Source organism: Oryctolagus cuniculus, chromosome 7 (genome assembly GCF_964237555.1).
Source record: "Oryctolagus cuniculus chromosome 7, mOryCun1.1, whole genome shotgun sequence".
Lineage (NCBI taxonomy): Eukaryota > Metazoa > Chordata > Mammalia > Lagomorpha > Leporidae > Oryctolagus > Oryctolagus cuniculus.
Window position 1 is genome coordinate 108574485 of NC_091438.1, and position 20105 is coordinate 108594589.

General features: G+C 43.3%; 1 protein-coding gene across 2 annotated transcripts in view; it reads right to left on the reverse strand.

The window, feature by feature from the left end:
- Positions 1–20105, reverse strand: part of ROR1 (receptor tyrosine kinase like orphan receptor 1) — a 423340-nt gene that overhangs the window by 13199 nt on the left and 390036 nt on the right. For both annotated transcript variants that reach the window (XM_008265125.4, XM_051857667.2), the window contains exon 8: positions 7627–7838. In XM_008265125.4, coding sequence (XP_008263347.2) covers positions 7627–7838 — 212 coding nt within the window. The remainder of the gene's footprint in view (positions 1–7626; positions 7839–20105) is intronic.

A 20105-nucleotide genomic window follows, 5' to 3' on the forward strand; every position in this document is an offset into this window, starting at 1 on the left:
AATCAAGCGCCCCTGGCTTACACGATGGAATTCTAGAGGGAGTTCCAACCACTGTGTTGCCACATTTGCTCACAGCTCAGCTGCACTTCTCTGCAAGTGATTTAACTTCAGAAGTATTTCCCTTCTCTATAACCTAACTTTCTGATACTTAGTTTGAACGTCTGGTGGTGACCAGGGTGACTGTGTGGTGGTTATAGGTCAGTGGGAGAGGGTCTATCCTGCCAGCTGCTCCATAGAACACATGCCAGTAATTTTAATGTCAGCGTGAGCCACTGTGTTCTCATAATTTGGACTCATATGTTTTAGCCTGAAAATTAAGGCAGGAGAGTGAAATAGGGAACCTGGCCTCTGGACCTGGGCAGACCTGTGTTTCAGTTTTAGACTTTCCATTTGTTAGCCATATGATTTTGGCTACACTCTTAACTTCAAGCCTGTTTTCTTAGCTCCCAAATCAGGCTCAAATTAGGACCTCCTTAGGGGCCAGCATTGGGACTCAATGGTTTAAGTCGCCGCCTGTGATGCCATCATTCGGTTGCAGAGTGCTGGTCCAAGCCCTGGCTGCTCGGCTTCTGATGTAGCTTCTGCTAGTGCACCTGGAAAGGCAGCAGAAGATGGCCCAAGTGCTTGGGTCCCTGCCACCCACAAGGGAGACCCTGGTGGAATTACAGGCCCAGGCCTGGCTGTTGTGGCCATTTGTTGGGGGTTGAGGAGAACTGAACCAGTAGATGGAAGATTCTCCTCTCACTGTCACTATGCTATTTAAATAAATTAAATAAATCCCAAAAAAGAATAATTAGTAGCTACCTCATAGAGTTATTATGAAGATTCTATTGTGGTGATGCGGCATTATCTCACTAATGAAGTATTCTAGCCCATTCATAGTACCCATTTATAATGCATCCATACTAACGCTTCTTGTCCCCAGAGGTAAATTTTCTATAGACATAGATTTCAGCTGAGATTATACCCCAGACAGCCTCTCAACCATCACTCTCAGACCCTCTCCACCCTCATGGACTTCATCCAGGGTAACAGGGTATGGAGCAGGGAAATTTATGAGATGAGGAATAACGAGGAGATGAGGAATACCAGAGCCATCCGAAGCACTGCCTCCATAATCTGTGTGTCTGTAATCTATTATCTCTACAATCTTTGCGGGGCTGCTTTTGCCACTGTCCTCAACCTAGTTACTGTTACGGGCTGCCGGTTCCCACAGCTGCCTTTCCAAGCAACATTGTCCTGTGCACAGCATTTGGCTTCATGAAAAGATTTGTCATCACTGTAGCAAAAATAATAGTAATTTCTAGCTGTTGAGTGCTACGAGGCTCTACATACATGATTTCAAAGTGTCAGAAATATCCCTGTTAAGTATTACTCTTATTCTTGTTTTACAGGTGAGAAGATAAAGAAACCAGAACTTAATTATGTTATTGTGTAAGATCTCCTGGCCAGGAGACAATGAAGCCAAGATTAGTAATGATACTTCTTAGTCTCTACTCCTATCTCTTGGAAGTAGATGACACTAGCTCCCAGAGATGTGCTATGAGCTGGGAAGGTAAGTTAGGCCCAGACAGGATGGGCTTCTGAGTGACAGAATGGACATATTTCTTCTTAACTTGAGATTGGTCCTTCCAAACTGGAGACTCATTGTACTCAAGTGAGAGCTAAAGAGACAGCAGAGAATGAAATCAGCATAAGAGAAAGAGGAAAAAGTACAGACAAGCATTAAAGCATGCTCCATTTAGGGAATCAGAACTAGTGAGGGTCATTAGTGAGGGGGAGAAAGGAGGAAAGCCACGGGGAGGGGAAAGTATTTCAAGTTGGTGGTTCGGTTCCAGAGGGAGTAAAGAGGATGAAGACCTGGACAAGGTCACCAGACTAAATCACAGCACTGGCCACCCCCAGGAGGGGATGCTCCGAGCCTTGGAAGACAATAGCTTTAAGGAGTAAGTGGAAATCTCACTGAGGATGCTTCAGCGGGAACTGTGGTGACATCCGATAAGAACAGAGGTTTAAAATAGGTGACCAGGGGCAGGAATTTGACTCGATAGTTAAGCTACCACTTGGGACATCTGCATCCCATTTCTGAGTGCTTGGATTTGAGTCTTGGTTCCACTCTCCATTCTAGCTTTCTATGTTTATTTTTTTTTAACACTTTGTTTATTTATCTGAAAGGCAGAGTTACAGAAAGAGAGATAGATAGATAGAGACAGAGACAGAGACAGAGACAGAGAAGGAGATCTATCTGCTGGTCTACTCCCCAAATGACTATGATGACTAGGGCGAGGCCAGGCTGAAGCTAGATCCAGAGCTGCATCCAGGTTTCCCATGTGGGTGCAGGGGCCAAAAGACTTGGGCCATGTCCCGCTGCTTTTCCAGGCACGTTAGCAGGGAGCAGGATTAAAAGCTGAGCAGCTATTACTCGAAGTAGTGCCCACATGGGATGCTGGTGTCACAAGTGGCAGTTTAACCTGCTGTGCGACAATGCCAGCCCCTCCTACTTTCTACTGAAGTATACCCTGGGAGGCAGAGGTGATGGCTAAAGTAGTTGGGTTCCTGCCACTTATGTGGAAGACCTGGATGGAGTTTGGGACTCCTGGCTTTGACCTGGTCCAGCCTTCTACTGCAGAATGCATCAGCAGATGGGAGATCGCTCTTTCAAGTAAATGTATATGTATATGTATATGTATATGTATATGTATATGTAGCCAGAGCACACACAGAAGGGCCTTCTAGATGGAAGCCCGTTGCTGGTGAAAGGTTCAGGCCCAGAGAACATCATCAAGTTTCAGTACATTCAGCAACTATTTTGGCTGGAAAGGAGAAAAGAGATGAATTGCCTGGAGGTGAAGAAACAGAGAAGCTGGCAATGTAAACTGAGAAATAAAATTTAGCCACTAGCTTCAGAAAGCTAGGCAAAACCTGGTTCCTCCAACTTTGCCCAAAGGCCCCCTCGATCAGCCCGGGGCTGCTAGAGCTGGACCCATGGGGGCCATTCAGGCTTTGACTGCACCTCCTGCCCCTGCCTGCCTCTGTGCTCCCTTGCTCCTCTAACCCCTTAACTTCTCTGCGTGCTGAGCCCCCAGGAGGCCCCAGCTGCACCTGCAGGGCGATCCTCCCCTGCCCCCCACCCCCAAGCATGCCTAACAAATGCTGTTTTTCAGAGTTATGAAGGTTTGAGGAGGCAGAGGCAGGGGAAGGAAGGAGAAGCAAAGGAGAAAAAATCAGACAGAGGGGCCCTGAGAGTTTTAGGCCCCTCTGAGATGGGGCATTTTCTGCACTACTTAGACAAAACACCCAACCCATTCCAACTGTGCACAGCGAAGGGCAAGAGAGAAAAATCCTGCCTCGTTCAGGCCATCTAAATCTTTGGCTGAATGAAATAAAAGAGAAATAACACACGGTCCTTTATGTGGGCGCAGCCTGCTCCTTTCCCTGAACGGCTGAGGAAACGAAAGGACCAAAGCCTGATGGCCGAGGCACAGCCTAAGGAGCCTCCATCGCCCGACCAAGACCACACGGCTCAGCGCTTGGATGCCTCCCTGCTCCCCTGGGCCTCCTCCTTCCCTGCTCGTCGGAAGGAAACTTAGGCCTCATCAAAAGCACCAGCAAGGTCCTGCCTCTCTGGGGACCTGAGCCAGGCCTGGTCCGCCAGTCTGTCTGCGGCCGCCTTTTGTCCTCCCGGAAGGGTATCGGTTTCTAATCTCCCAGAGGAGCCTCTTCTTCTTAATCCAAACACTCAGGGGAATTTTAGCAGCTCAGCCAGTGAAGAGAGATGGAAACAGATAGTTTAAACCCCCGAAGGGCGCATTCATTTGGATAAATAAGAACCCTGGGGTCCCTGCCTTTGAATTGGCCTGGGAGAAATAAGAAACCGTGAGGGCAGACCAGCTGTAGGCTGTGTTCATCTGCGCTTCCCAATATCCTGATTTTGCTTGGGTGCAGCTCATGTGTGTCCCTTCCTTTTAGGATTTTATAGGTGCGTGTAAGATTTATGTGTGAGCCACCTTTCAAAGGAGTTTTAGAGATTGACTGTTTACATTCAGGAATTTTCTTTAAGGTCTACAAAGTCCTTTGTGCTTTTTCCAGGAAAGGCACTCAGTAAGAACCAAAACAAACAACTGAATAACTCGAATTTGATCGGAGCCAAATCTCTTAGGAGAGTAAGAAAAAAAAAAGTTAGCATTTGTTTTCGTTGTTTCTTTTTCTTGCCCCTCCAACCCAGTCAAGTATTCGCACCATTCCTGCTTCCAGTCTGGCTCCAAAGTACCCGTGAGCTTTGTAAGGCTACAGGCTAAGCCTTCTATGCTGGAGAAAGCTTGACACTGGGAGATTTTGCAAGGCACACTTCAGAAATGATCCAGAAACTAGGAAAACAATGTTGACTTCGCCAAGTCTCTGGGAAACCTCAGGCCAGTGTATTTTACGTTTGTTCCTTTGACCAAGGAGGATGGAGCACTGTTAACTGCTTGGGCCAAGCTTCCCATGTCCCTCACAGGGCCAGGGCTGCGTCATTCAGAGCTGTGACTGCTACACAGGCCTCTCAAAGGTTTGTCAGAAGCCAGCGAGATGCCTGTGGTTACTATCATGCACAAACTGATCAAGTGGAATCTTATCTAGTTGTGTGCCTGGCCCAGGGGGTCAACAAGAGCAAGAGCTTAATTTAGACTTGAAACTCCTGTCTTCACATTTTATCTCTTCCAGTGACTAGCCCTTTGATCTTAGGTAAGTTACTTGATCTGTTCTTGAGTTTCAGTTGCCCTGGTTGTACAACAGTGATAATATCCCTGCCTTATATAATTGCCACGAGCAACTGAACGAGATAATGGATCTAAAACTCCTGATATAGTTCTTGACACTATGTATTAGCCAATAAATATTCAATTTCTCTATTTCTGCCCAAAGCTCTCTTAGCTCTCCATTGGATATCATGTGCTGCAAACAAACCCCCACTAAAATGTAATTAAGATGCAGATTAAGGCTAACCTACAAAACTGATCTGTTTTTTGCCTTTCAAAAAGTATTTTTAATTTTCATTTTATATGGAAGGCAGGTACAGAGAAAGAAATGTTCCACCTGCTGGTTCACTCCCTAAGTGCCCACAACAGCCAGGGCTGGGCCAGGCCAAAGCCAGGAAGGTGGAATTCAGTCTGGGTTTCCTATGTGGGTGGCAGGGAACCAAGTACATGAGCCATCACCTGCTGCCTCCCAGGTGCACATTAGCAGGAAACTGGACTCAGAAGCAGAGCTGTGACTAGAACCCAAGTGACCCAAACAGCACCTGAACCACACACCAAAAGCCCAACTCAAAAGCGACACTTTTTCCCAAATGGAAACAAGAATTTCTCAGTTCCTGCCACAGGAATAGGGTGCCTATCATCCAGGGTGGTGGCTGCCCTAGTGTGTGACCTCTGTCTCTACACGGAGCTGGGTCTCCAGGCTTCTGGCATTTCTAAGGCCTCTGCACATTTAATAACAGCAGTGATAGGAAAGAATCTCACGGAATACTGGCTAACTACACTAGAGGCTTGAAGTCATGGGGTACATAAAAAGCATCTGTAAGACCAAATAGGTCTTCACCCAGTGGCAATACGGAAGAAGGAGCAAGTGTTACATTATAGAAAAACCCATAATGTATGCCAATCAGCCAGCTGGAGACTGTCATTCAAAAGACTTGAACTGCAACCTCCACCCATCTTCAGAATCATTATGTGAACTCTACCATCTTCTGGGTCTGTGGGTTTTTTAAATTTGTTTATTTATTTCAAAGGCAGAGTTACAGAGAGAGAGAGAGAGAGAGAGAGAGAGAGAGAGCTCCCATTCCCTGGTCCACTCCAAAATGGCTGCAATGGCTGGGGCTGGACAAGGCCGAAGCCAGGGGCCTGGAACCCCATCCAGGTCTCCCATGTGGGTGGCAGAGGCCTAAGTTCTTGGGCCATCTTCCCTGGCCTCCCCAGGGACGTTAGCAGGGAGGTAGGTCAGAAGAAATTATCCAGGACTCCAACTTGCACTCATATGGGATGCCCACATCACAGGCAGCAGCTTAACCCACTACATCACAAGGCCAGCCCCTGAGAGGTTTTTGATGGTAAAAATTCATGCTTAAAGAGAACAATGGCTTGCTTCACTATTTGAAAATGAATTTTTAGCATTTTAGGCATCACAAATCCTCACTAACAATATGAATTAAAGTAACTAAAATGTTTGCAAGACTTATTAAAAAATCAAAACAGCAAAGCAAAATAAAATGAGGGCTATGTGTCAGTCTATGTATGCTACTACATTTATTAGGGTAGAGGATTAGTTAATGTAGACGTAAAAACATTTTTCCCCCAAATTTTATTCAAAGTGGTGCATCTCCTTTTTGTGAGGATTAAAAGAATAAGAGATGGCCAGTACCCCATAGAGAAGATAAATATGCGTTCAGTGAATGAATATTCCACTGGAATTGGAACAAGAAAAGACAAGATTCTAGATATAAGAATCCTAAGTTATTTAAACAAAATCTGTTTAAATCTGTTATGCTGAGAGGCCTGGCTGTGGGCTTTCCTGAGAGAAAGCCCTGCAGTGTTTCAGCTCCAAGTGAGGCGCGGGTGCTCTGTGTAGGGTGAGGGCCTGTGACCCTGGGTTCCTTGCTAGGACCTCCAGCAACCCAAATGTTGAAAGATGTGGAGGAAATGCGGGGAGGAAGTGGGTGATTAAGCAGAGGGGAAAGGCTGAAGTTGTTTATCCCGCAAAAAGCACCCACAGGTTGCTGGGCGGACAATGCTTCTCCAAAAATGCTTAAACCGAAGAGAAAGGGGTCTAAGTTAGGCCTTAAAAGGATTTTGTTGTTGTTGTTGTTGTTGTAGAAACAAATAATGTAAAACTGTCTTAATCATGTCTAAGTATGCAGTGGAGCAGTTTTAACTAGATGTACCTTGCTGGGCAATACAAAAGACTGACAGTTAAGTTTGTGAATGAATGTTGGCTCTCCCTTTCTTGCAGTGTGGTTGGAAGAGGATAGAATTTTTTTATTTATTTGAAAGGTAGAGTGAAAGGAGATTTTCCATCCGTGGACTCACTCCCCAGATGACTACAACAACAGGGCAGGGCCAGGCCAAAGCCAAGAGTCATGAACTCCATCTGAGTCTCCCACACAGGTGGCAGGAACCCAGGTACATGGGGGCCATCTTCCATTGCTTTCCCTGGGGGCATTAGCAGGAAGCTGAATTGGAAGTGGAGCAGCCAAGACTCCAACTGGTGCTCAGATATGGATGCCAGTGTTGCAAGCAGTGGTTTAACCCACTGCACTACCACACTGGCCCCTGGAATTTCCTTCTTTGGAGTTTTGAACAATAACCTCACAGTCTGAGTCCTGTGGGTTGGCTGGGATGGTCTCCTACAGATTCCTGTTGGCCCTGCAACTCTAAGGGAAGGCAGTGATGTGGCTGGTCCACCACTGTTGAGCACATACTGAGGGAGGTAAGTTCAAAGCACCTTGGGCAAAGTTGGGCTGAAAATAAACTGCAGCACTTATAAAATTCTGATTCCGTATTATTTCATTTCTAGGCTTGGGAAGGTCATAGTGTTTTGCTTTCACCTGAAGCCCAGGGAATATATGCAGCTCTGTACTGCTAACTTTACCTTGGGTTTATAAGCATTCAGCATTGACATCTCCACATTTTGACCTCTGACGTGTTTTGGTTGCCTTTGGACTGGTGGTGACGATGACTTCTGGTTATTGCGGCAGACACAAATGAAAAAGAAGAGTAAGGCAATGGCCAGGGGGATGGTAACACTTGGCACCAGTATGTACAGGATTTCCATTTTATTCTTCTCTTTGGAGTCCTTTGAATCTGGATGGAGAAACAAGAAAGAGCAAGAGTTCCACTCATTAAAATACCATGTATAATATTACACTGCACAGTTTAAAATGAACTTCTCTTCTTCTATACACAAAAATCCACTGCAAGAAAAAAAAGAATCCAATGCTTATTACAATTTGCTTCTATCAAACTTTCAATGTAATTTATTGAAGTTTAAAAGTTTAAAGTTCAAACGTTTAAAAATTTCAGAGGGACATTATAAAGACTTTGTATGTGTGTGGGTCCTCTCGGCTGTTGCCTTACTCTAGCAGCAGACCTGCATTTCTCCAACACCTTCAAAGTTAAACGCCACGTGAACGGACTGTATATATCCAAGAGCCTTAATGCGGATCCCAGGGCTCTTCTTCCATTGGCTGCCAGCCCAGATCCACCGCTGCAACAGGGTGTTCTAGAAATCATGCTCTTGCCTTGAGTGGTTTGGACTTACAGAGCCAGTCCTACATGTTCCAGAATCAACACTGCTTAGGAATCCTGGTCCTACCATCCAAAGAGTCACTGGCCTGGCCACACAGGGGCTGGAAGTCCGGTCTGACGAGCTGTGTGACCTGAACTAATCACGTGCAGCTGTAGGCTTCACAGTCTCTCATCTACAAGAGTGAAGTGTCTGTTTTGGAATGGCATCTACGATTTCCTCCAGCACAGCAGCACTCTACAGCTTGACACTCTTTTGAAACCCTAGAATTCTTCTTAAATGGTTTCATATGAACCCAATAATTATAAGTGCTAACACTTTGAAGTGTATTTTTGAAATCTTAGACATCCACTTTCCCATTGCTTGGCAAAGAACATAATATACATAGAAGGACAGGAGGTATACTTTTCCTTTTTATTGCTTGGCATCTGACCATTAAAACCAAATACTTAGGGCATATATTATTAATGGATTATTTGACTGGTAAAACAAATAAAAGAGTTACGGGATGTGGGGCCAGTGTTTTCTGTGATGCCAACATTGCATCTGAGCGCCTGTTCAGGTCCTAGTTGCTCCACTTCTGAGCCAGCTCCCTGCTAATGTGCCTGGGAAAGCAGAAGATGGCGGCTCAGGTACTTGTGCCCCTGCCACCCACGTGAGGCACCTGAATGGAGTTCACGTTCCTAACCTTGGCTTGGCCCAGCCATAGCTGTTGTGGCCATTTGAGGAGTGAACCGGTAGATGGGAAGATCTTTCTCTGTCTCTCCCCTTCTCTCTACAACTCTGCCATTCAAATAAATAAATAAATCTTTTTAAAAAATTATGGTTTAGTAATTAGAGGGGTGAAATAATGACTTGCCCTGAAAACCAAAATCAGCTAGTTTTTCTTTTCACTTTTTAAAATTGTTATTCATTTGAAAGGATAGAGAGAGAGAGAGAGAGAGAGAGAGAGAGCTTTCATGTACTGGTTTACTCCCAAAATGTTCACAATAGTGAAATTTGGTCAGGTCGAAGCCAGGAGCCAGAAACTCCAGCCAGCTCTCCCACACAGATATCAGGGAACCAAATGCTTGAGCCATCATCTCTTGACTCTCAGGCAAATTAGTGGGAAGCTGAATAGCAAGCAGACGTGAGACTTGATCCCAGTAATGTGGTGCCCAAATGTTGACTTAACCTACTGCACAATGCCCATCCCAGCTATCTTTCTCTAAGAAAACTTAGGCTGGGGGGCTGGTGCTGTGGTGTAGTGGGAAAAGCTTACAGCGCAGGGTCAAGTTCCGGCTGCTCCACTTCTGATCCAGCTCTCTGCTATGGCCTGGAAAAGCAGTAGAAGATGGCCCAAGTCCTTGGGTCCTGCACCCATGTGAGAGACCTGGAAAAACCTGCAGGCTCCTGGATTCGGATCGATGCAGCTCCGGCCATTGTGGCCATCTGGGGAGTGAACCAGTGGATGGAAGACCTCTCTTTCTGTCTCTGCCTCTGTGTAACTCTGCCTTTCAAATAAATAAATCTTTAAGAAAAAAGAAAATTCAAGCTGTAAAAATTCAGATTGGCACAATATCCGGAGATGATTATTTACTTTGCCAAAGAATGAATCTTGCATCCATGCAATTATCCTTCTACTCTTTTACTAAGTCAATAAACACGTGTTAAGCACTATTCCAAGTCCTGGGGATGTAAAATCGAATATGATGCATGCTCTGCCTTTTTCTTTTCTTAAAATTTATTTATTTATATGAAAGTCAGAGCTACACAGACAGAGAAGGAGAGGCAGAGAGAGAAAGAGAGAGGTCTTCCATCGGATGGTTCACTCCCTAGTTGGCCACAAAGGCTGGAGCTGGGCCAATCAGAAGCCAGGAGCCAGGAGTTTCTTCCAGGTCTCCCATGTGGCTGCAGGGGCCCAAGGACTTGGGCCATCTTCTACTGCTTTCTCAGGCCACAGCAGAGAGTTGGATTGGAAATGGAGCAGCTGGATCTCGAAGTGGTGCCCATATGGGATGCTGGCACTACAAGCGGTGGCTTTACCTGCTATGCCACAGTGCTGGCCCCTTCTCTGCCCTTAAGAAGCTCATGGTTGGTATGGAAAGAGAAAATATAATTACAGTATGTTACAAATGCTTCAATGGAAGTATGAACTGGATGATGAAAGACCCACAAAGTTCTCTGAAATAGTGAGCTTCCCTTGTACATGTAACCGAGAATATCCTTGAATATCCTTTACATAGTTTTGACTTGTCCACGCCTTCTTTGAGACTTCTGTTCAAGTGAGAAATAGCAGTGACTCAGCACATTTTTCAATCTTACATAAACAGACTCTGCATGAGATGTTGGAAAGGAGCAGTACTGGCTGGGTGTTGGGATTCTGCTCCACGGGTTAGCCCCTCAGGAGAGTTTGGGGAAGAGTTAAACATGGTGATTGAAGATAATAAAAACACTACATTTGATACTTATTGAATGTTTTCTACTGGTCAAAACCACGTAAACTATTACTGTTCCCATGGACCAGGTACTCTTCATGAACTCATTTTAGTCTCCCAACCAATTCTGTGTTATAGGTGACATCATTATCTGTTTTTATGGGTAAGGAAGCAGAAAGAACAGTGAGGTGAGGTAACTGCCTGTGGACATGCAGCTAGTAAGTCAAAAGCTGGGATTTTTCATGCTGCCCATTCTAGCTACTAAACAACACTGCCAGTAATTTGAGACTCGCTGTTTTCTGCATTTGTTTTCTCAAGGTTCCTCTTAACACTGAACAGGCATGCTGCTTATGTATGCAGTACTTTGACAGGTAAATCCATCCTCCAGGCTTTGCTGGAGGGCACTGTGATCACTGGTAGGCAGGCACTGTCTGCATAGATGTACACATAGTCAACATGTGCATAGATAGGAAGGAAGGAATCACGGAGTGGTAGCCTGTGTGTGTGAATGCAAATATGCATATTTATCTATAGTTGGCCCTCCAGATCCATGGGTTCTGCACCTGTGGATTCAATCAACCACAGCTAGAAACTATCTGAAAAAAACCTTTACTATTATTTATCTGAGATGAAGGTGGAGAGACAGAGTGAGAGTGCACAAGGGCTTCCTCAATCACTTGTTCACTACCCCGGTGCACACAATGGCAAGGACTGGAGCCAGGAGCCTGGGGCACAATGCAGGTCTCCTATGTGGGTGGCAGGAACACAATTACTTGGGCCATCATCACTGTCTACTGTGGTCTGCCTTGGAAGGAGGCGGGAGTCAGAAGGTGGAGATGGGCCCACTATGCAGAAGAGTGCATTGTAATCAGAAGCCTCTGAATGCTCCCTTTGTCACTCTCCAGGTGACCTTCAGTAGACAACCTTAGAAAGCTCATCTGGAAAAGCGGAATAATACCTACTTCATAGAATCGTTGTAAGAAGTGGAGAGTATCTATTTTAGTTCCTGTTACAATTCACTCACTCAACGTTTACCTTTAGAGTAGAAGAGGATTCAGGGATCAAAGTTTTGGGCTGGAAATTCTAAATGACCTTAAGCAAGAAACAACCTCTCTGATCTCCATTTTCTCATTTATTCAGCTGGGCTAAACCCTGCTCTACCAATCTGATTCAGTTCATATGATAATCAAATAATATTCATGAAAGAACCTTGGAAAATTGAAAATTACCATGCTGTTGTTGGATGCGGGGATTATTATTAACATTATAAAACATTTTCAAGTTTCATAGTACCCTAGGGGGTAAAAATCTGTGTTGTTATTCTTGGATTTTCAGTGAAATCATAATGAGCGTTAATGATCACAAAAGCAATGAGGCTAATTTAGTACTAATGTAACACAAGTCATTTTCCAGTCTAGATTTTAGCAACAAGAGAGAGTAGGGTCTCACCTGTCTGGCACATAAAGGACTCTATTCTGTATTCATTCCCTATCAGGCTGTTCGGGAAGGCCTTTCAAACCCCCTTGTAGGTCTGCAGGAGAACAAACTTCAAGAAGCTAAATCCTTTAAACACAATCAAACTTGGCTCCTTCTGATTACACAGAGGATATGCAAACGAGCACAAGGGGTGCAGTGTCTCCTTGCCAAGTGCAATAATCAAGCAGAACAATATGTGGTCATGTTGGAAGTGACAGAAAACAAATTCAGGCCCATTGTAAGTCTATGATAAAGCAGGCTTCCTTCCCCACACAGCTCTCCATTTAGCAAGCAGGAGATTCAATATCTGGTTAAAAAAACACTTACATAAAAATAGTCCATAGAACAATTAGCGTTGCTAATAACAAATTTAAAACTGGCATCTATCCAGTCTCTTTTAAATGTCCTACATTTTTATTTCTATTTTTAACCTGACACTTTGGTTTATCTTGATTTTACACATTGGGATGTGAAGACTAAGAAAGCACAAATAATTTGCCAAAGCCAGAAAGTAGTAGAGTCTAGGTTGGGACCCAAGCTTGTCCATCTTTAATGTGTCTATCCTTCTACAATTACACTTGTGTTACTAATAAAAATGACCCTAAAATATTACACAGAAGTATTTTTTCAATATTCTCCTTAACAGTCCAAGGTTCTCTTTCAATGAGGCTAAAGTTTAGTCAAGATCAGACTATCTTAAAAAAAAAATCTCGGAACAATGGGCATTGTTCTTGGTGTTCACTTGAAAGAGTAATGGGAAACTCTGATGCATTGCAGAGAAAATTGCTGAAAATTAGAATAGTGAAGATTTTTAATACTTTGTATTAACTGTTTAGAAGTTAAAATGCATGGCACTGGCACTGTGGTATACCTAATAAAGCCACCGCCTGCTGTGCTGGCATCTCATGTGGACGCAGGTTCCAGTCCCAGCTGCTCCACTTCCAATCCAGCTCTCTGCTGTGGCCTGATAAAGCAGTGGAAGATGACCCAGGTCCTTGGGTTCCTGCACTCACATGGGAGACCCAGAAAAAGCTCCTGGCTCTTAGCGCCATCTGTGAGTGAACCAGCAGACAGAAGACCTCTCTCTCCCTCCCCCTTTCTGTAACTCTGCCTTTCAAATAAAATACATAAATCTTTTTTTTAAAAAAAAGAAGTTAAATGCACACATTAGTTACATCAAGCTAAATATTTGGGATTTTTGAACCAACAATTTAGTCTGGATCACATAATTAATTTCCTTTTAAAAATCAACAATTTGGTATCACAGTTCACATCTGACATTCCTATCTTATTTTTACAATGACATTCAATACTTTGATTAGCAATTAAATATAATGGAGAAAATACTCCTTTCTTATCCTGGGGCTTAAAGCAAGGTAAACGTCATTTCTTACTCAGAAGGTTCTTGTATAAAGTGAAACATCATCTGGGATATTAGTTTGAATTGAAACAAAAACATGCTCTTTTTAAATAAGGCAAAGATAGGAAGAAATCTTACAGAATCTTCAAGTTCAAAGGAACTGACAATAGTCCAAAGTATGATCTTGTCTAAAAAAATTCAGAACCATAGAAAGTGAACAGGAATCACAAGCATTTATAATTTGAAAGCTATAAAACATGTTGGTGTGTAGCAGATAGGGGCCTGTATGCTGATATTTAAGCTATGCCTGGAAGCCAACGAGGAAAAGGTGGTAATTAGGCTCTCCGAAGGCATGCTGGGCTCAGGTATTCCCTCTCTCCACTTGATGATGGAAACATTAAGTAGATGATCTATTGCTTTATGTATTCTCAAATGAATTCTTCAGAGAACATGAAATAGGACTTACATAGTGATTACATTTTTTTCTCTGCAGAATTTGGTTTAACTATCATGAGTGAGGGAGCAGTAACTCATTGGTGAGCACTTGAGAGAACTTATCCTCACTGGAATCCACATCCATTCACTTCAAGTTTTATAAACTCGTAGGGCCTCAGTTTCCCCTTCTATAAAAGGAAAGAGTTTGGCTAGCCTTTTTTTTAATCCTTAAAAATTAACTTTTAAATTGTAAAAGTATAACATAAAATTTATCATCTTATCCCTTTTTAATTGTACAGTTCAGTAAAGTTAAGCAACTTGCATGTGCAACCAATCTTTAAAATTTTTTCATCTGGCAAAACTGAAGCTCACCTTGAATAAGTCCCATCATCTGCAGCCCCTCTCTCCCACTAGCAACCATCAATTACTTTCCATCTCTGAATTTTACTACTGTAGATTCTTCTTGTAAGTGGGATCATACAGTATACATCTGTGATTGACTGCTTTCTCTTAGCCCTGCTATGCTAAGTCCTCAAGCTTCATCATGCTGCATCAAGTGATAGGATTTCCTTCCTTTATAAGACTGAATGATTCATTGTATGCAGGGGGCACTTCAAAAAACTGGTGGAAAATAGAATTAAAACACAAGTTTATTTTAGTACAGAAGTTTTCAAAACTCATGTATACTTTTTTCCTAATATGGATTCTTCACGAACTTTCTGAAGAAAACTCAATTTTTTTTTTTTTTTAATTTTTTATTTTACTAAGGGGCAGGCATTGTGGTGCTGTGGGTAAAGCTGCCTGCAGTGATGGCATCCCATATAGATGCTGGTTTGAGTCCTGGCTGCTCCAGTCTGATCTAGTTCCCTGCTAATGGCCTGGGAAAAGCAGCAGAAGATGACCTAAGGTCTTGGGCCCCTGCCATCCACATGGGAGACCTGGAAGAAGCTCCTGGTTCCTGGCTTCTGCCTGGCCTAGCGCCAGCCACTGTGGCCATCTGGGGAGTGAATTAGCAAATGGAAGATCTCTTTCTCTCTCTCTCCCCCACTCTCTCTTCAGCTCTGACTTTCAAATAAATAAATAAATAAATACATTTTTCCACCAAAATAACCACCTTTTAATTGCATTTTTCCATGAATGTATTGAAGTAGTCTTGAATATACTATTATTCATTCATCCATTGATGGGTATCTGGATTACTTTCACTTTGTGGCTACAGCAAAAAATGCTGCAATGAACATGGGTGTGTAAATATCTTTTTGAGATACTGCTTTCAAATCTTTTAGATAAATACCCAGAAGTGGGATTTCTGGACCATATGGCAATTCTATCTTCTATTTAAAAGCTTTCATAACAGATGTACCATTTTATAGTCCCACCAACAGTGCACAATGATTCCAATATCTCCATGTCTTCACTAGTACTTTTTTTTTTTTCCTTTTTTCCTTTTTCTTTTCTTTTCTTTGATAGTGGCCATTCTCATGGGTGTGAGATGGTATCTCACTGGGGTTTGGATTTGCATTTCTCAAATCATTAGTGACACTAATCATCTTTTCATATGCTCATTAGCTATTTGTATGTCTTCTTTGGAGAAACGTCTATTCAGGTCCTTTGCTCACTTTTAATTATTTTTATTTATCTTTAAGATTTTATTTGAATGACAGAGACAGAGACAGAAAGGAAAGCTCTTCCTGGTTCATTCCCCAGGAGCCAGGAACTCACTCAAGGTCTCCTACACGGATGACTCCAATGCTTGAGCCATTACCTGCTATCTCCCAGAGTGTGCATTGGCTGGAAACAGAGCCAGGACTTGGATTCAGTTACTCTGAAATGGGATGTGGGCATCCCCAGCAGTGTCTCAACCTTGCTTGACCTTGCCCGCTTTTCCACTGGACTAGTATTTAACTGCCAAAATTCAATACAGTGTAAAAATTAAGTCTGTTTGGTGTTCGATAGGATTACTTCAGAGTGATAGGTAAGGCACATTTAAAACCTCAGCCAAATGTCTCATCAAGTGGCTCCTGATATCCATGTGGACAAAATGGAGGGCTGGATGATAATACCACTGGGTGGATTTGTAATTCACCATATGTCTTTCCCTAACAGTGTTAATCAGCAAATCAACGTCAACTTGTAGAGGGCTATGCTTGAGGGAACCTGCCTATTCAACATTAACATTAAAATATCAAATTATAGAAGGTTCACATCTAGGAAAGATGCCTGTTTAACTTTAGAATTAAAATTTTACATGTTCATGCACCACAGATTAAAATAATGAACCCAAACTGGCAACTAAAATTTTAGAAAAGCTTCCAGTTAGGAGAAAAAACCTTGCTTATAAAATAAATGATTAGACAAATTCAAATAACTGTTGATGTAATTAAGCCAAACAACCTCAAAAGACTACCAATAAATTTTAGTGGAGGCTTGAAGGCTCAGTTGCATCCAACAAATGAATAATAAAATCTTCTGAAAATTCCATATATGGCACTTACAGCAACATAATTGCCTTCATTGAGAAACTAGGTAATGGTCAAAAACAGCAGTAGGCTTGTTCTGCTTAAAAACAAACAAACAAACAAACAAACACTGAAAAGTGAGGCTGGTGCTGTGGTGCAGTGGGTTAAGCCGCCGCCTGCAGTGCTGGCATTCCACATAGGCACTGGTTTGAGTCCTAGCTGCTCCATTTCCAATACAGCTCCCAGCTAGTGCACCTGGGAAAGCAGAGCTTGGGCCCCTGCACCTAGGTGTGAGACCTGGATGGAGCTCCTGGCTCCTGGCTCCTGGCTTCAGGCTGGCCCAGCCCTGGCTGTTGCACCATTTGGGGAGTCAACCAGTAGATGGGGGATCTCTCTTTTTCTCTTTCTCTCTCTCTGTCTCTTCCTCTCTCTTTGTAATGCTTTCAAATAAATAAATCTTTAAAAAACAAACAAACACGGAAAAGCATCTTCTCTGCCAAGAGTCACATTTTTAAGAAAGATTCTGAAAGAGCAAGAAATATCTAACAGAAGCGGATGAGTAAGGAAAAATAGGAGGAGCTTTGTGCTTTTAGACCAAAGAGAAAAATCAAATGAAAGATGCAACAGGCGTCTTCAAAGATGGTTGACAAATTGCAACACAGGTTAAAAATGGAATCTAGTCTATAGGTGTGCTCCACAGGTTAAAAACGGAATCTAGTCTATAGGTGTGCTCCTTATCAGAGTTTTTTTTTTTTTTTTTTAATCTGAATTAGTGGCCATCATTTAAAAAAATCAGATTTCACATTTAAGTTTTGATTTCTATCTTAAAAAGGCAGCATGTTTGAGTCCTGCGAGCCACCCCATAGCCACTAGGAAATGGAACATTTCCCCTATCTCTGGAGATGCCTGGTGATGTTCAGGCAGAGATCAGATATTTTCTATGGCTCCTCCCAAGGTTGTCTGGTTTCATAAACTGAGTTAGTGTGACTTAGGCCCCTACTGCACTTCTGCCTGTCCCAAAGCAATGTAAAGGTAGTGACGGTATTTATCCTCCTTGTTCTCAGCCCCGCAGACCCAGTCTTGGCCCTTTTCTGTCCAAGTCCATGCTGAAGCTGGTCTTTATGGATATTATCAATGAGCACTCTTGGGCTCTGGCTTCCGGTTAGGTTTAGCCAGTGAGAGTCACGGGAGAGGAGACGGAGGGCAGGAAGAGGGCACAGTTGACATATTTGTTCCCCTGGCTTCCTCCTTGCTGGGCTGCTGGGGGTTGGCAGCATCACTCTATCAAATGCTGTCACAGCAGGCCCTCCACTATGCTCTCCCGGGTGTGGGACTAGGTCTAGGAAAGTACTATTTCCCATACGTGGTGACTCTGGGCCCTCTTCTTCTTATTGGTTCCCATTCATTTTCCCCCCATACCTTTATAAATAATTTTTCAATAAAATTTCCCTTAGTCTGCTTGCTTGTGCCATTTGTTTCATGTAGAACCTTGATGGATACAGAGACTGATACAAAGCCAATAGTTTTGTACACCAGTTGGTTAAGATGGAACAGGGCACCTCCTGGGTGGTGGGCCTGAAGCGTATCACCAGAGCAGCTTACACACTGGGACACAACACTTGTGCATACATATTGGGACAAATAATAGTAAAAATCTTTGAGAGAAAACTATTTTCTGGTTAAAAATGTTTAAAGAACATGACTTAGCTATAAGTTTTGGGTCACTATTGTTCTTTACTTTGGTGAAAATGTGTAAAGACTGGAATCTAAAATACATCTTGGAAATCTCCGAAGCACAAAAATAACTTTCTGCAAGCGTCAAACTGTACAAAGCAGTCCTCTATTCCCTCCTCCCTTGCCCCTCCCCATCGTCCAATTCTCTGTAATGTTCAATTTTGGTTTGAAGAAATGGCTGAAAGACAAATTGCCTTACAACAGGTCTTCTATGAAATATGGGAGAAGGCTGCTGACAGAGTGAGTTAAAAACTGCAGTGTTCGCAATCTGGAAAACATCTGCCTTGCCCCGAACTGTAAACCACCACGCTGGAGAAAATGGTTTGTGACAAAGCAGAACCCAGGGTGGGTGTCTGCAGGGTTACGGGACAAGTCAAGGCTATTCAGGCATAGAACTGGGCACCGTGCCCTTTGGCAAACTGTTACAAGCCCAAGTCTTAAAAGGAAATACAAAAGCAATAGGCCAGGTATGAAAACTCCAAATGGAGCCAAATGGTTCACTACTTTTCGTGTTAATGGGCACTCTTCAGTGAAGCTGATTTAGGAATAAAAGCAATACTGCCGCTTGCTCGTTCTGGTTGTTTGGTAGAGGGAGAAACCTGTTGCAGGAGAAACAGACATCCTGGCATGGCTAGCGAAGAAGTACAGTCTCAAGATTTTATCCAGTAAAATAAAGGGCCAAGGTTTGACTATGAAAACACCAGTGTAAAAGGGTTCTGCCTCCGCCTACAAACTGAGAAAGAAACAAATAAGGGTTCTCAATTGGCAGGGGAGGGAGAAAGAACATAAGTCATGAGGTGGAGGATAGCCAAAGCAAAATGGCCAGATCATCACACAAGGAGCTCCAGAGAGATTTCCCACAGTGCCAGCCCCTGAGCAAATCCTAAGGGCTACAGTGAAATGGTGACCCTGGGAGGTGTGACTAGATGACAATTGGAAAGAACATAGGCAAAATGTTTCCTTTCAATTGAGTTTCCCTCCAACCCAAGGTGGACTTGAGAAGGCCACAGTGATGAGAGGAGAAAAAGCATAGTTTCTGAAGCTGTGCACGGGATCTCTGAGAAGATGGCCAACTGTGAGCACTGGAGACCAGGGCTCCGGGAAAGCAAGAGAAATGACACCTAATGGGCAGAGGCAAACGCCATGAGAAGCAGGTGGAGCTGATGGAAGAACTGGTCCAGGCAGGGCTGAATCCAGGCGGAGCCCCCTGGGGTCTCAGAGCAAAAGTCCTTGTGGCTGGGGGCTCCATTCCTGGATGCCTTGTCCTCTGAGGAAGAAAAATCAACGCACGGCATGTCAGAGACACAAAGAATTTGTCATGATCAAAGGGGGAGGAAAAATTACAAATAAATCGTTATTCCTCTGCAATAGCCTAGAATTTGTTCTTTAAATAACTGTGGCGTGGTAGAGAAGCACCTAGACCTGGAGTTCCATGGACCTGGTTTGAGTCTTGGCTTTAGTAAAACAGCACTACCTCTGCTCTGCCATTGGAACAACAGAGATGATACTTCTATCTGTGGTGATTGTGAGGATGACATTAATTAATTCAACACATTTTATTAAGTATCAGCCAAGTCTTAGGCCAGACGGTAGTGAAGAGAACTCAGCAGCAGCCATCATGAAAACACAAACTGATCGTAGACCTACATGTTGGGCGATCTATGATGGCACCTCATGTGATTCATGTTTTCATCAGACTCTGTCACTAGATTGTAAGGCATGTGAGGGTATGTTGTGCTCTGCTTTCTTCAGAGACCAAATCATCAGAGATGCTCAGTACACACACACACACACACACACACAAAGGTTTCAGTGAGTGACTGAATAAATAATTAATCATTCTAATTGTTAGATGCCTGGGACATCAAAGAAAGGACAGTGAGGGTGAAAGGTCAGGTCTTGCCCAAAGCATCTTTTGTCTTTTTGTTTTGTTTTGTTTTTCAC